Source organism: Lolium perenne, chromosome 1 (assembly GCF_019359855.2).
Source record: "Lolium perenne isolate Kyuss_39 chromosome 1, Kyuss_2.0, whole genome shotgun sequence".
NCBI lineage: Eukaryota > Viridiplantae > Streptophyta > Magnoliopsida > Poales > Poaceae > Lolium > Lolium perenne.
The window spans coordinates 46606772-46622082 of NC_067244.2; the positions used below are offsets into that span (position 1 = coordinate 46606772).

General features: G+C 47.6%; 1 protein-coding gene across 1 annotated transcript; it reads left to right on the plus strand.

The window, feature by feature from the left end:
- The first annotated feature begins 14127 nt into the window (after positions 1-14127).
- On the plus strand, positions 14128-15048 carry LOC127336794 (putative E3 ubiquitin-protein ligase SINA-like 6). Its single transcript, XM_071821599.1, has one exon. It carries the CDS (start codon positions 14128-14130, stop codon positions 15046-15048), a length of 921 nt encoding a protein of 306 aa, XP_071677700.1.
- Positions 15049-15311: the final 263 nt, after the last annotated feature.

Genomic DNA, 15311 nt, shown 5'->3' on the forward strand with positions numbered 1-15311 from the left:
ATGGAGGTAGTATAGTAGATAAGGGCACCCAAACGGACGCGCTGGACCGTCTATTTTGGGCCGTTTGGGTGGCCGAGCGGACACCCGGACAGCGGCCTCCGCGTGTCCGTTTGGGTCGCACGCTGCGTCCAACGGTGGACGCAGCGCATATTCGAAGAAATAGGAAAACGAAATTTAAAATGCAAATTTAAACAAAATTTAATTAAGCATATGCCCTATTTTGGGCAAATTTGTACCTAGCCCTATTTCGGGAAAATAACAAACAAAAGAAGCTCTTTATATGGGCTTTAAAGTTTAAACTAAAAAACCCTATGTTAGGGTTTGGTCGACGACGCGGTGGCCGCCGGTGCGCCGCCTAGTCCCTGTGGCCGTCGTCGGCGTCGGCGTCGACGATGTCCCCGGGTGGCGAGGCCCTGTTGTGGCTCGACCGCGCCGGGGACTCCGGTCACGGAGACCACATGGCCTCCTCCTAGGCGGAATGGGGGTCCGGAGCCGCCCGAGGAAGCGGCGCCGCGGCAGCACGGAGCTGCGCCTCCCTCTCCTGCCAGGCGAGGTGCTTGGCCTTCTGGCGCCGCTCCTCCGCGGCGTGGCGCCTGGCCTCCTGCCGCCGCGCCGCTTCTTCCTCCTGCCGTCGCGCCTCGCGGGCCTCGGGGCGAACAACTCACGTGCCTCGGCGTCCTCCGCCGCATGCCGGCCTCCTCCTCCATCGCGGAGGTGCGAATGGCCGCTTCGAGTTGCGGCCATTTCGCTTCCTCCTCCGCCGCCGAGATCATGAGAGCGGCGCGGAGGTCAGGGTCCTCCTCCGAGGACTCCGGCTTGGGCTGCAGCAGCAGCAGCGGCGCCGGTTGCGGCAATGTCGCGCCGCCGCGGGCGACATCTCCTATGTGGAGGCCGCCGCGGTTCCCTCCGGCCCGAAGCGCCGGCGGCGGACGGCGGCTGCTGCTGGCCTTGTCGTCATTGGCTCCGGGAGCGAACCGTCGCTTGGGGGCCATGGCGGCGGTTTCGCTCGGGGAGTGGAGTGAGGACTGGACTTGAGGGACAGATCCCCTCCAGTCCACATTTAATAAGCCTCCCCGGTCACCGACGGGTGGGCCCAAGGGAGACGAGCAGCCAAGCGGCCGGACGCGACCGGACGCCGCGTGCCATCCGCGGCCACGCAAACCTAGCCTAGATTTGGGCCAGGTTTGCATCGTTCCGGACGCCACGGCCATCCGCATTTGCGGTGCATCGCCGCGTTGGGCCTCTTTTTTGTCCGGCTGGACCCATCCAGACACGCGGCGCGGGCACGGGATAGGTCGCCCCGTTGGAGATGCCCTAACTTATGTAACAATTGGAATTGGCGAATTGCCACGTACGTCTAGGTGAAGCCCAACTGTCCAAGTCCCCAAGCCCAAGCTCACCTACAGCAAGCGAAACCCAGTAGCCAACCAGCGGTAGCCCACCATGGCACAACTAATTGGAGCGCAATCACCGCATCCGAGCCTAGGGATCATTTCTTTTCCGCTGCGGCCGTGCGTCTAGGGCAGTTTAAAATTTAAACCCTATCCTTCCTGAACTGATCTAAAAAAAAAGGTGGGCGGCGATCAACGACTGCGTGGGCGCACGGCCAGCCGGACGGCCGCACCGCCAGCGTGCCTGAGCGGCGACGAGGCGAAGAAAGTGTTAGTTACTTTTGTCTCTGATTCTAATTGTCTCGTTAATTAGCCCTAGATCATGTCTCTCAGTATTAGATTGATTTGTGCCTTTAGAACTATATCAGTAGAATTGCTGAAGATCTTTCATTTTTGCTGACTTAGGACCTTCCATAGTTCTGAATTTCGGCTGATCCCGAGTATCAAGCTGGGGTTTGTTGAGTTCTTCCACAAGTGCGTGCGTGCCTGCCTCTCGTGTGCGTGCTTGATCTTGACCACATTCTGCTGGGTCCTGGACAGTCAAGTAGAAACAATGGCACCGGCGTCTACACGCGCGGCAGCGGCACTCGATGACGTGACTTTAGACAACACCGACGCCCTCGACTGCCGCCTTTGCTGCCTACCACTCAAGCCGCCCATCTTCCAGGTAATTAACATATGCAAAATGATGTCAACCATGCGAACAAGGGCTCATCGTCTCATGTCCCCGCGCTTGCAGTGTAAGGTGGGGCACGTGGTATGCTCGCCGTGCCGAGACAAGCTGGGGCGGCTCGGAGGTGCCATGTGTGTCGCACGGCGACTTCCGGCGGATACCACCGGAACCACGACATGGAGAAGCTGCTGGAGTCCATCCGGGTGCCTTGCTCCAACGCCGCCTACGGCTGCGCCGCCAAGCCGGTCTACTATGACAGGGACACCCACCTCCGGTTCTGCAAGCACGCGCCCCGCCACTGCACTATTGAAGCATGTGGCTTCGTTGGCTCGACATTATCGGCGCTCCTTGACCACTTCTTCGCCGTGCATGTGTCTATGTCTCCGTTGAGAGAGATTTTCAGAAAAGTGCAAGTATAGTTTAAAGAAACGTGCAACTCGATCCAGTTGCACATTTCTGGTAGAAAAGTGCAATTGCACTTTTTTTAACAGAAAAGTGCAACTCAAGCAGTTTTTTGTAACTGATTTAGACTTAAGAAAATCTGAGTTGACTGAGACATAGCAAAACCGTAAACCTTATGCATCACTTAGTTCAGTTTACAGTTATAGGTGTAGTTAAGCATCTGTTAGTCGTGGTGTTTGAGCCAGTCATGGGATGGCATGACATGTGGATCAAGACCGTTGTAATAGGTGCCTGTAGATCATGTTCTGCACGATCGTCTCGTGGGATGGCGCGAGTGGTCGCTGGTCGTGTGGAGCGTTTTTAGCTGAGGTTGTTACACCTCTGTATCTCTGAATAAATAGAGAAAAAAAAAACGAAAATGCAGTAAGTTTTACACTGCGCCAAACTGTGTATCCCCTGTGTGTTTTTATCCACTTGTATTTGTTCTTCACGTGTTGTTCGCAAGATCGTGCGAGAGAGTCTTGGTATACCCGAGGATCAGGACAACAGTTGGTATCAGAGCCCGTGTGCTCGATCGCTAAGGCAATGTCCGAATCCCCGACGGAGAAGTCCGGCGAGGCGACGCCGCGCGCCAAGATCTCTGACGGCTCGGAGGAAAGTGGAGGCCAGATCGTGATCCAGTGGATGGTTAGGGACGGTGGATCGGCCCAGTGGCCGATGCTCACCAGAACCAACTATGCCGACTGGGCACTACTGATGCAAGTGATAGAAAAAATGTTAATGGGTTTAAAAAATATTTGAAAAGTTCAAAATTATGTTCATGATGTTAAGGAAATGTTTCTACAGTTCAAGAAAAAATGTCCACGAGTTCAAAAAAGATGTTTCTCATACTTCAAAGAAAGTGTTCCCGAGTCCAAAAGAATATTCCGTGAGAGTGAAAAATGTTCGCATAGTTCAAAGAGAGCATTCCTTATTTGACAAAAAATGTTTGAGCATATAAAAATTATTTTTTGAGTAGTTCATAAAGAAATATTCACTCATTACAAAAAAAAATCATACTATCAAAAAGAAAACTAAATTTGATAACAAAACAAGAAATATAAATAAGGAAAGAAATATAAATAAAAATGAAAATGAAAACAAAAAATAAACAGTGAAATGAAAAAGACAAAGAAAAAAAAGAAAACGATGAAAATAATTTTTAAAAAAAGTAAAACGAAAAAGAGGGACATACCTGGGTCGGCAAAGGAAGCACAGTATCCTGAGGGCATGTAGAGACTCCGTGGGATGGAGGTAGTATAGTAGATAAGGGCATCTCCAACCGAGAGATCTAAACAGACGCGCTGGATCCTCTATTTTGGACCGTTTGGGTGGCCGAGCGGACACCCGGACAGTGGCCCGCGTCCGCGTGTCCGTCTGGGTCGCACGCTGCGTCCAATGGCGGACGCAGCGCATATTCGAAGAAATAGGAAAACGAAATTTAAAATGCAAATTTAAACAAAATTTAATTAAGCATATGCCCTATTTTGGGCAGATTTGTACGTAGCCCTATTTTGGACAAATAACAAACAAAAGAAGCCCATTATATGGGCTTTGAAGTTTAAACTAAAAAACCATATGTTAGGGTTTGGTCGACGACGCGGTGGCCGCCGGTGCGCCGCCTAGTCCCTGTGGCCGTCGTCGGCGTCGGCTTCGACGACGTCCCCGGGCGGCGAGGCACTGTTGTGGCTCGACCGCGCCGGGGACTCCGGCCACGGAGACCACAGGGCCTCCTCCTAGGCGGAATGGGGGTCCGGAGCCGCCCGAGGAAGCAGCGCCGCGGCAGCACGGAGCTGCGCCTCTCTCCTCGCCGGGCGAGGCGCTTGGCCTTCGGCGCCGCTCCTCCGCGGCGTGGCGCCTGGCCTCCGCCGCCGCGCCGCTTCTTCCTCCTGCCGTCGCGCCTCGCGGGCCTGGGCGAACAACTCCCAGGCCTCGGCGTCCTCCGCCGCCTGCCGGGCCTCCTCCTCCATCGCGGAGGTGCGAATGGCCGCTTCGAGTTGCGGCCATTTCGCTTCCTTCTCCGCCGCCGAGATCATGAGAGCGGCGCGGAGGTCGGGGTCCTCCTCCGAGGACTCGGCTTGGGCTGCGGCAGCAGCAGCGGCGCCGGTTGCGGCAATGCCGCGCCGCCGCGGGCGGCCTCTCCTATGTGGAGGCCGCCGCGGTTCCCTCCGGCCCGCAGCGCCGGCGGCGGACGGCGGCTGCTGCTGGCCTCGTCGTCATTGGCTCCGGGAGCGAACCATCGCTTGGGGGCCATGGCGGCGGTTTCGCTCGGCGAGTGGAGTGGGGACTGGACTTGAGGGACAGATCCCTGATACGTCTCCGACGTATCGATAATTTCTTATGTTCCATGCCACATTATTGATGATATCTACATGTTTTATGCATACTTTATGTCATAATTATGCGTTTTCCGGAACTAACCTATTGACGAGATGCCGAAGGGCCGATTCTTTGTTCTGCTTGTTTTTGGTTTCAGAAATCCTAGTAAGGAAATATTCTCGGAATCGGACGAAATCAACGCCCAGCATCTTAGAATCCCCGGAAGCATCCAGAACACCCGAGAGAGGCCAGAGGGGGGCCACAGGCCCACCAGACCATAGGCCGGCGCGGCCTGGGGGTGGCCCGCGCCCCCTATGGTGTCGTTGACTCGTTGACCCTCCGACTCCGACTCTCCGCCTATATAATCGTCCCTGACCTAAAAACCTCGAGCAGTTCGACGAAAACAGAGAAAACCATCCAGAGCCGCCGCCATCGCGAAACTCCAATTCGGGGGACATAAGTCTCTGTTCCGGCACCCTGCCGGGACGGGGAATTGCCCCCGGAGCCATCTCCACCGCCGTCTCCACCGCCATCTTCACCGCCATCGCTGCCTCCATGATGAGGAGGGAGTAATTCACCCCCGGGGCTGAGGGCTCTGCTATAGCTATGTGGTTCATCTCTCTCTTTGTGATCAAATTGAATATCATCTATGTGCTACTCTAGTGATGTTATTAAAGTAGTGTATTCCTCCTGCACGGTGTAATGTGGACAATGTGTGCATCGTGTAGTACTTGGTTTATGCTATGATTGTGATCTCTTGGTAGATTATGAAGTTAACTATTACTATGATGGTATTGATGCGATCTATTCCTCCTTTCATAGTGTGATGGTAGAAGTGTGCATGCTATGTTAGTACTTGGTTTGGTTGTGTTGATCTATCTTGCACTCTAAGGTTATTTAAATATGAACATTGAATATTGTGGAGCTTGTTAACTCCGGCATTGAGGGTTCGTGTAATCCTACACAATGGTGTTCATCATCCAACAAGAGGGTGTAGAGTAGTCCTATTATGAGATCATTGTTGAGAGTGTCCACTAGTGAAAGCAGGATCCCTGGGCCTTGCTTCCAAGCATCGAATCTCCGTTTGTTTACTGTTTTGTTGAATGTTTACTCGCTGCCATATTTCATTCCGATTGCTATTATCACTCATACTCATCCATATTACTTGTATATCACTATCTCTTCGCCGAACTAGTGCACCTATTAGGTGTGTTGGGGACACACGCGACTTCTTGCTTTGTGGTTGCAGGGTTGCATGAGAGGGATATCTTTGACCTCTTCCTCCCTGAGTTCGATAAACCTTGGGTGATCCACTTAAGGGAAACTTGCTGCTGTTCTACAAACCTCTGCTCTTGGAGGCCCAACACTGTCTACAGGAAAAGGAGGGGGCGTAGACATCAAGTACTTTTCTGGCGCCGTTGCCGGGGAGGAAAGGTAAAAGGCACTCATACTCCGGTTCCAGGTAACAGTACTTTTCTGGCGCCATTGTGTGTGTGCTCGAAGCTATTTCCTTTAGATCCTGTAATTGCATCTTTTTGTTTCTTGTTTACACTAGTTAGGCATAATGGAAAACAACAAAAATATGAGAGATCTTTATGAACTTTATCTTGAATTAGGACATGATGTGTTTGAAGAGAGAATTAAAAACCCTTGGAACTTTATATGCATGCTAATGGGAATGTTATTAATATGAATGCTTTGAACACTATTGTTGCTAATGCTATGGAAAATTCTAAGCTTGGGGAAGCTGGTTTTGATGAGCACGATCTTTTTAGTCCCCCGGGCATGGAGGAGGAAATTTACTTTGATGATACTTTGCCTCCAATTTATGATGATTATAATGATAGTAGTCTTATGGTGCCACCTGTTATGGAGGATAAATTTGATTATGAATACAATATGCTTCCTATATTTGATGATGAGAATAATAATGATAGCTACTTTGTTGAACTTGCTCCCACTACAACTAATAAAATTGACTATGCTTATGTTGGGAGTAGTAATAATTTTATGCATGAGACTCATGATAAGAATGCTTTATGTGATAGTTATATTGTTGAGTTTGCTCATGATACTACTGGACATTATTATGAGAGAGGAAAATATGGTTGTAGAAATCTTCATGTTACTAAAACACCTCTCTATGTGCTGAAATTTTTGAAACTACACTTGTTTTATCTTCCTATGCTTGTCACTTTGCTCTTCATGAACTTGTTTATTTACAAGATTCCTATGCATAGGAAGCATGTTAGACTTAAATGTGTTTTGAATTTGCCTCTTGATGCTCTCTTTTGCTTCAAATACTATTTCTTGCGAGTGCATCATTAAAACTGCTGAGCCCATCTTAATGGCTATAAAAGAAAGAACTTCTTGGGAGATAACCCATGTGTTATTTTGCTACAGTACTCTATTTCATATTTGTGTCTTGGAAGTTGTTACTACTGTAGCAACCTCTCCTTATCTTAGTTTTGTGTTTTGTTGTGCCAAGTAAAGTCTTTGATAGAAAGGTTGATACTAGATTTGGATTACTGCGCAGAAACAGATTTCTTTGCTGTCACGAATCTGGGCAAAATTCTCTGTAGGTAACTCAGAAAATTATGCCAATTTACGTGAGTGATCCTCAGATATGTACGCAACTTTCATTCAATTTGGGCATTTTTATTTGAGCAAGTCTGGTGCCTCAATAAAATTCGTCTTTACAGACTGTTCTGTTTTGACAGATTCTGCCTTTTATTTCACATTGCCTCTTTTGCTATGTGGGATGGATTTCTTTGTTCCATTCTTCCAGTAGCTTTGAGCAATGTCCAGAAGTGTTAAGAATGATTGTGTCATCTCTGAACATGTGAATTTTTGATTATGCACTAACCCTCTAATGAGTTTGTTTCGGTTTGGTGTGGAGGAAGTTTTCAAGGGTCAAGAGAGGAGGATGATATACTACGATCAAGAAGAGTGAAAAGTCTAAGCTTGGGGATGCCCCGGTGGTTCATCCCTGCATATTTCAAGAAGACTCAAGCATCTAAGCTTGGGGATGCCCAAGGCATCCCCTTCTTCATCGACAAATTATCAGGTTCCTTCTCTTGAAACTATATTTTTATTCGGTCACATCTTATGTACTTTACTTGGAGCGTCTTTGTGTTTTTGTTTTTGCTTTTGTTTGAATAAATGCTTGTGTGGGAGAGAGACACGCTCCGCTGGTTCATAGGAACACATGTGTTCTTAGCTTTTAATTTTCATGGCGAAGGTTGAAACTACTTCGTTAATTGTTATATGGTTAGAAACGGGAAATGCTACATGTAGTAATTGGTAAAATGTCTTAAATAATGTGATACTTGGCAATTGTTGTGCTCATGATTAAGCTCTTGCATCATATACTTTGCACCTATTAATGAAGAAATACATAGAGCATGCTAAAATTTGGTTTGCATAATTGGTCTCTCTAAGGTCTAGATAATTTCTAGTAAAGAGTTTGAACAACAAGGAAGACGGTGTAGAGTTTTATAATGTTTACAATATGTCTTTATGTGAGTTTTGCTGCATCGCTTCATCCTCGTGTTTGTTTCAAATAACCTTGCTAGCCTAAACCTTGTATCGAGAGGAAATACTTCTCATGCATCCAAAATACTTGAGCCAACCACTATGCCATTTGTGTCCACCATACCTACCTACTACATGGTATTTCTCCGTCATTCCAAAGTAAATTGCTTGAGTGCTACCTTTAAAATTTCTATCCTCTACCTTTGCAATATATAGCTCATGGGACAAATAGCCTAAAAACTATTGTGGTATTGAATATGTACTTATGCACTTTATCTCTTATTAAGTTGCTTGTTGTGCGATAACCATGTTCCTGGGGACGCCATCAACTACTCTTTGTTGAATATCATGTGAGTTGCTATGCATGTCCGTCTTGTCTGAAGTAAGGGAGATTTACCACCTAATGGTTAGAGCATGCATATTGTTAGAGAAGAACATTGGGCCGCTAACTAAAGCCATGATCCATGGTGGAAGTTTCAGTTTTGGACAAATATCCTCAATCTCATATGAGAAAATTATTTGTTGCTACATGCTTATGCATTAAAGAGGAGTCCATTATCTGTTGTCTATGTTGTCCCGGTATGGATGTCTAAGTTGAGAATAATCAATAGCGAGAAATCCAATGCGAGCTTTCTCCTTAGACCTTTGTACAGGCGGCATAGAGGTACCCCTTTGTGACACTTGGTTAAAACATGTGCATTGCGATAATCCCGGTAATCCAAGCTAATTAGGACAAGGTGCGGGCACTATTAGTATACTATGCATGAGGCTTGCAACTTGTAGGATATAATTTACATAACACATATGCTTTATTACTACCGTTGACAAAATTGTTTCTTGTTTTCAAAATCAAAGCTCTAGCACAAATATAGCAATCGATGCTTTCCTCTTTGAAGGGCCTTTCTTCTACTTTTACTGTTGAGTCAGTTCACCTATTTCTCTCCACCTCAAGAAGCAAACACTTGTGTGAACTGTGCATTGATTCCTACATACTTGCATATTGCACTAACGCGGACTTTTGGCTCATGGGTGCTCCACTCCCCTATAGATCCTCTGTGTATATTTGCTCCAAGATTGGTGCAGCGAAAGTAAGGAATTTCTCTCACGCAAGCCAGGAAGTCAGAATACAGATGAATACCAGTCGCTCTACCTGACACGTTGTACTAACACTGGGCCTGATACAGTGTCACATGCGGCAGCATTTATGAGAATAGTGTGGGTACATGTCAGTACAGGAATCCTAAGTCAAATGTGAATCAAATGCAACACCATGTATTCTGCCATGGCCTGCCATCCCACGCCTCCCCACCATTAAAACCAGCTTTCCCCTTCGCCGCCTCTTACCTGAGCTCCGGCGAACAGTAGCTTAGAGCTTGCAGCTATTATTTCTGGAGGACCAGCGCCTTGCCGGTGATGTATTCTTTTACCTCCGGCCAGCGTGGCGTCTCTTCGGCGGGAACCAAGACCACCAGATCTGGAGCTTGGTTTCATGAGGGATGTGACTCCCTGATCCAGCAAAGCACCAGGCCATTCGCCGGGAAGGTCGGATGAGACCTTGCTGATGATGTTGCCTGCCAATGCAGACCATAGCCGGTGAGTGGCGGAGACGGCGACAGGGGAGCACTTCCAGGAGCTCGTGGACTGGGTGGAGGCACAGCGCCCGGCGCCCATGGTGGCGAGGGCCTACCTGCAGGTTGGTGACGGTGACAGCACGGAGTTTGCCTTCAGCTCTGGATCAAGCGACGCGGTAAAGGACCTCAAGGCCACTCCCTAGATATTTTTTTTTGTTTTGGTTTGGATCTGATCTGCCCTGATTCCGTTCGATGGATATGTGTATTTTTGGCCCGAGGGATTCTTCTTTGCTTTATAAGAAATAATCGATGCTTTGCAAGTTTTGATCAGCTAACCTAAGTTCCTCCATCTGTCAGTTCAATGATAAGATGATTTATTACTTTGTACAGACTACATATCTAAAACTCATGTTTTAGCACTGTTAAATGCGCAACTGTGTTCCTAATTTTGCTCTGAAGCCTTCAAATGTCCATTCACAAGATCTGAACGCTAATGTTGTACGATTTCAGAATCTCACAAATGTTCCAGTATTTTAACCCTGGGTAGAATCGTACGATTTCTTCATATATTTGATGATATTTGGTGTTAAGTGTGCTGCTAATCTAGTTTAGATAATAATCCAGATCTGTACTCAAGTAAGGAGCTCAAGGCAAGTTCCAGAACATGTAATTAATTAGATTTGGAAATAATTTCCTTGGAATAATATCGTGAAATTCTTTGAAATGAGGTTCCTGGAACAAGATGTGCTCTTAGTACCAGTAAATATTTTTTCTTTTCTATTTTCAATTATGAGATGATTTATATGTTCAGTCGAGAGTACAGATCTGAAATTATGTTTTTGCACGGTTACCTGTGCAACTTTGTTCTTTGTTCCGCCCTTGGGCCGTCAAATGTTTGCTCAGAAGTATTAGGACATGTAATTAATTAGATGACAAACTAATTTTCATGGATTATTATCTTTAAATTCCCTGGAATAGGTTTTCTACTAAAACCTTTAAGTTAATTGAGAAATTAAATTATTATTTTAATCCCTGGAAGTAATAAAACAATAAAGTTCCTAATTGTTAAATCATATTCCTGGAATAAAATCTAATCTTTGTACTAGGAAATATTAAATTTGTTTTTGTTAGAAAAATATGAAAAAATCAACCTATAAATTTAAGCTATTTATAAGTTGTTTGATGGAAATAAGTATAGTTAGCATAATGGAACGAAGTCTATGAAAAAGTTTTCACTCTGATCAAAGATGAGGGGTCCATGGTTGATAGGTTGAGGTTTTTTTGAATTTTTTTTTGGATAGGTTGAGGTTGCGGTAGAAAAAAGCAAGCTGCAACGGCATGCTTGACTTTTGGGCACCGAGACAACACAGCCTTTCTGTCATTGTGGGCCCAGTACGGCTCTATGGTGGGATACACACGCTGCATGTCAATACAGGAAATACCAGATTCTTTATACAACATCAATCAGTGGGCCTAGGGCAGGTGTCACCTAGAAACATGGGTGGGTGTAGCACCCAAGAGCTCCATTGTAATTCTCCATATTGCACTTGTTATATTACTCTATGTTGACAATATCCATGAGATATACATGTTACAAGTTGAAAGCAACCGCTGAAACTTAATATTCCGTTGTGTTGCTTCAATGCCTTTACTTTGAATTATTTCTTTATGAGTTAACTCTTTTGCAAGACTTATTGATGCTTGTCTTGAAGTACTATTCATGAAAAGTCTTTGCTTTATGATTCATTTGTTTACTCATGTCATTACCATTGTCTTGGATTGCTGCATTCATTACATGTGTTTACAATAGTATGATCAAGGTTATGATGGCATGTCACTCCAGAAATTATCTTTGTTATCGTTTACTGGACGACGAGCTAAACTTGGGGATGCCGATACGTCTCCGACGTATCGATAATTTCTTATGTTCCATGCCACATTATTGATGATATCTACATGTTTTATGCATACTTTATGTCATAATTATGCGTTTTCCTAACTAACCTATTGACGAGATGCCGAAGGGCTTCTTTGTCATTGCTTTTTGGTTTCGTAAATCCTAGTAAGGAATATTCTCGGAATCGGACGAAATCAACGCCCAAAGATCTTAGAATCCCGGAAGCATCCGTAACACCCGAGAGAGGCTGAGGGGGCCACAGGCCCACGAGACCATAGGCCGGCGCGGCCTGGGGGTGGCCCGCGCCCCCCTATGGTGTCGTCGCCTCGTTGACCCTCCGACTCCGACTCTCCGCCTATATAATCGTCCCTGACCTAAAAACCTCGGGCAGTTCGACGAAAACAGAGAAAACCATCCAGAGCCGCCGCCATCACGAAACTCCAATTCGGGGGACAGAAGTCTCTGTTCCGGCACCCTGCCGGGACGGGGAATTGCCCCCGGAGCCATCTCCACCACCGTCTCCACCGCCATCTTCACCGCCATCGCTGCCTCCATGATGAGGAGGGAGTAATTCACCCCCGGGGCTGAGGGCTCCGTTGTAGCTATGTGGTTCATCTCTCTCTCTGTGATCAAGTTGAATATCATCTATGTGCTACTCTAGTGATGTTATTAAAGTAGTGTATTCCTCCTGCACGGTGTAATGTGGACAGTGTGTGCATCGTGTAGTACTTGGTTTATGCTATGATTGTGATCTCTTGTAGATTATGAAGTTAACTATTACTATGATGGTATTGATGCGATCTATTCCTCCTTTCATAGTGTGATGGTAGAAGTGTGCATGCTATGTTAGTACTTGGTTTGGTTGTGTTGATCTATCTTGCACTCTAAGGTTATTTAAATATGAACATTGAATATTGTGGAGCTTGTTAACTCCGGCATTGAGGGTTCGTGTAATCCTACACAATGGTGTTCATCATCCAACAAGAGGGTGTAGAGTAGTCCTATTATGAGATCATTGTTGAGAGTGTCCACTAGTGAAAGCAGGATCCCTGGGCCTTGCTTCCAAGCATCGAATCTCCGTTTGTTTACTGTTTTGTTGAATGTTTACTCGCTGCCATATTTCATTCCGATTGCTATTATCACTCATACTCATCCATATTACTTGTATATCACTATCTCTTCGCCGAACTAGTGCACCTATTAGGTGTGTTGGGGACACAAGAGACTTCTTGCTTTGTGGTTGCAGGGTTGCATGAGAGGGATATCTTTGACCTCTTCCTCCCTGAGTTCGATAAACCTTGGGTGATCCACTTAAGGGAAACTTGCTGCTGTTCTACAAACCTCTGCTCTTGGAGGCCCAACACTGTCTACAGGAAAAGGAGGGGGCGTAGACATCAATCCCCTCCAGTCCACATTTAATAAGCCTCCCCGGTCACCGACAGGTGGGCCCAAGGGAGACGAGCAGCCAAGCGGCCGGACGCGACCGGACGCCGCGTGCCATCCGCGGCCACGCAAACCTAGCCTAGATTTGGGCCGGGTTTGCGTCGTTCCGGACGCCACGGCCATCCGCATTTGCGGTGCATCGCCGCGTTGGGCCTCTTTTTTGTCCGGCTGGACCCATCCGGACGCGCGGCGCGGGCGCGGGATGGATCGCCCCGTTAGAGATGCCCTAACTTATGTAACAATTGGAATTGGCGAATTGCCACGTACGTCTAGGTGAAGCCCAACTGTCCAAGTCCCCAAGCCCAAGCTCACCTACAGCAAGCGAAACCCAGTAGCCAACCAGCGGTAGCCCACCATGGCACAACTAATTGGAGCGCAATCACCGCATCCGAGCCTAGGGATCATTTCTTTTCCGCTGCGGCCGTGCGTCTAGGGCAGTTTAAAATTTAAACCCTATCCTTCCTGAACTGATCTAAAAAAAAAGGTGGGCGGCGATCAACGACTGCGTGGGCGCACGGCCAGCCGGACGGCCGCACCGCCAGCGTGCCTGAGCGGCGACGAGGCGAAGAAAGTGTTAGTTACTTTTGTCTCTGATTCTAATTGTCTCGTTAATTAGCCCTAGATCATGTCTCTCAGTATTAGATTGATTTGTGCCTTTAGAACTATATCAGTAGAATTGCTGAAGATCTTTCATTTTTGCTGACTTAGGACCTTCCATAGTTCTGAATTTCGGCTGATCCCGAGTATCAAGCTGGGGTTTGTTGAGTTCTTCCACAACAGTGCGTGCGTGCCTGCCTCTCGTGTGCGTGCTTGATCTTGACCACATTCTGCTGGGTCCTGGACAGTCAAGTAGAAACAATGGCACCGGCGTCTACACGCGCGGCAGCGGCACTCGATGACGTGACTTTAGACAACACCGACGCCCTCGACTGCGGCATTTGCTGCCTACCACTCAAGCCGCCCATCTTCCAGGTAATTAACATATGCAAAATGATGTCAACCATGCGAACAAGGGCTCATCGTCTCATGTCCCCGCGCTTGCAGTGTAAGGTGGGGCACGTGGTATGCTCGCCGTGCAGAGACAAGCTGGGGGCGGCTCGGAGGTGCCATGTGTGTCGCACGGCGACTTCCGGCGGATACCACCGGAACCACGACATGGAGAAGCTGCTGGAGTCGATTCGGGTGCCTTGCTCCAACGCCGCCTACGGCTGTGCCGCCAAGCCGGTCTACTACGACAGGGGCATCCACCTCCGGTCGTGCCAGCACGCGCCCTGCCACTGTCCGCTCAAAGCCTGCGGCTTCGTCGGCTCCACCTCGGCGCTCATGGACCACTTCGCCGCCGTGCACACGTGGCCGTCGACGACTGAGCTTCGCTCCTGGAAGCCCGTCCAGGTGCACCTCCGCGAGGGCTTCAACATCACCTCCCTCCGCACCGGCAGGCAACACTACCTGTTCCTGATAACCGTTGCGCGGAAACAGTTTGGAACCGCTATCTCCGTCTTCTGCGTACATCCTCAGGAACCAGTGGTCGACGGCGAGCCACCGCCGACGCCAAGAACTGTGGGATTCGAGGTCAGGCTCAAATACTCTCGCCGCAACTACGGCAGCGGTGATATGTGCCGCGGCCATACCCAGGAAACCAAGTTTAAAGTAGCCTTCACCGACCTCTCCAATGGGCTGCCTGACTCAGATGACGCTTGCCACTTCTTCCTGCCCAAGCTCGTTCATCCCTTTGACATCGAGACTATCACCGCCGAATTCGATGTAGGGACAGTATGAATGGATGCTTTTTCAAGTTCTTATACATTATCTTAGGGCTTTTTTTTTTTTTTGATTGAGGTTGTATTGGAAGCGGAAGGATATTCATTTGTAATACAACTATAAGATAGTTCTGAGCGACTGAAAATACCGCAAGGAGTGCTAGCTAGTTTCTTACGCTGGTTTGGCCATAATAAATATCTTGAATACACCGTTGCAAATTTCATTTTGTAGTTTTCTCAGGTATTCATGAAAAGAATTCTGTTTATGTAGCTAGTTTCTCT